Source organism: Agrilus planipennis, unplaced genomic scaffold, assembly GCF_000699045.2.
Source record: "Agrilus planipennis isolate EAB-ADULT unplaced genomic scaffold, Apla_2.0 scaffold1926, whole genome shotgun sequence".
Taxonomy (NCBI): domain Eukaryota; kingdom Metazoa; phylum Arthropoda; class Insecta; order Coleoptera; family Buprestidae; genus Agrilus; species Agrilus planipennis.
This window is the reverse complement of record NW_020440577.1, coordinates 1-923: the sequence shown is the minus strand read 5'-3', so window position 1 is coordinate 923 and position 923 is coordinate 1. Positions and strand designations below refer to the sequence as shown.

General features: G+C 29.6%; 1 protein-coding gene across 1 annotated transcript in view; it reads right to left on the bottom strand.

Annotated features, from left to right (window-relative positions):
* Positions 1-902, bottom strand: part of LOC108743851 (protein diaphanous-like) — a 3,472-nt gene extending 2,570 nt beyond the window's left edge. The window contains exon 1 of the mRNA XM_018479447.1: positions 103-902. Within this exon, the coding sequence (XP_018334949.1) occupies positions 103-144 (42 nt within the window). The 5' untranslated portion in view covers positions 145-902. The remainder of the gene's footprint in view (positions 1-102) is intronic.
* Between the last annotated feature and the right edge of the window lie 21 nt (positions 903-923).

Below are 923 nucleotides of genomic sequence, written 5' to 3'. Positions count from 1 at the left end.
AACCATATACCGAATAAATAAAAAAATACCATACAATTTATTCTAAAATACGTTATTAAATAAAAAATATAAATAATTATCGGTATATTTTGGTATACAAACCAGGAGTTCTTCGAATTTGGAATTAATTTCCTCTTCGTCCATATCATATACTTTTACCTAGGAATAACCGGTTAATCAAAATGTCTACTTCGATGAGAACTACACAAAATACCAGTAGGTTTAAATAATCCAAACAAGCAGCACTTTATGAAAAACTGACAAATGCATCTTTGTACTGCATTCTGAATGCTAAATAATTGTTATTAGTTTATTGTAAGAATTTAAATGTTATAAGTTTATTGTAGGAATTTAAATGTATGCATGCAAGAAATATATATCGATGTATCAACTGTACCTATTAATTTGGATATCGTTCTTTAAATAAGATTAGATACAAGTAGGTAATACTCGCAAATACTAGATATTAGTCATTTCCCTAGCGATTATCAGAATTTACTTATCAATCTATAGATAATATGTATCTGCTTACCATTATACGTACAAACAGGTCATCATAAGTAAAAACGTTTATGCTCATTTGGTTACATGTGTTACGATTTATTAAACGTTATTGTTAATCTTAAACAACGCATTTCAAAAATTGAATACAAAGATATCTTTATCGACGGTTTTTAACGTTAGAATAAACAAATTAATAATTTGAAAAATCAAAACTGTCTGAATAGAATCACAACAAGTTGTCATTGGTTTTTAGTTATTGGGTTATAATTAATGTTCTGGGACAAAAACCATGACAAAAACTAACAGAAACTCTGGACACTAAGTCAGAGCCGGGCAAACTCGGCTCTTTTGACTCCCGAGTGCTCCTCAAGGTTAACCAAGTAGCTCCTCATTAATCCTGCGAGTGAGAGTAAGATGAT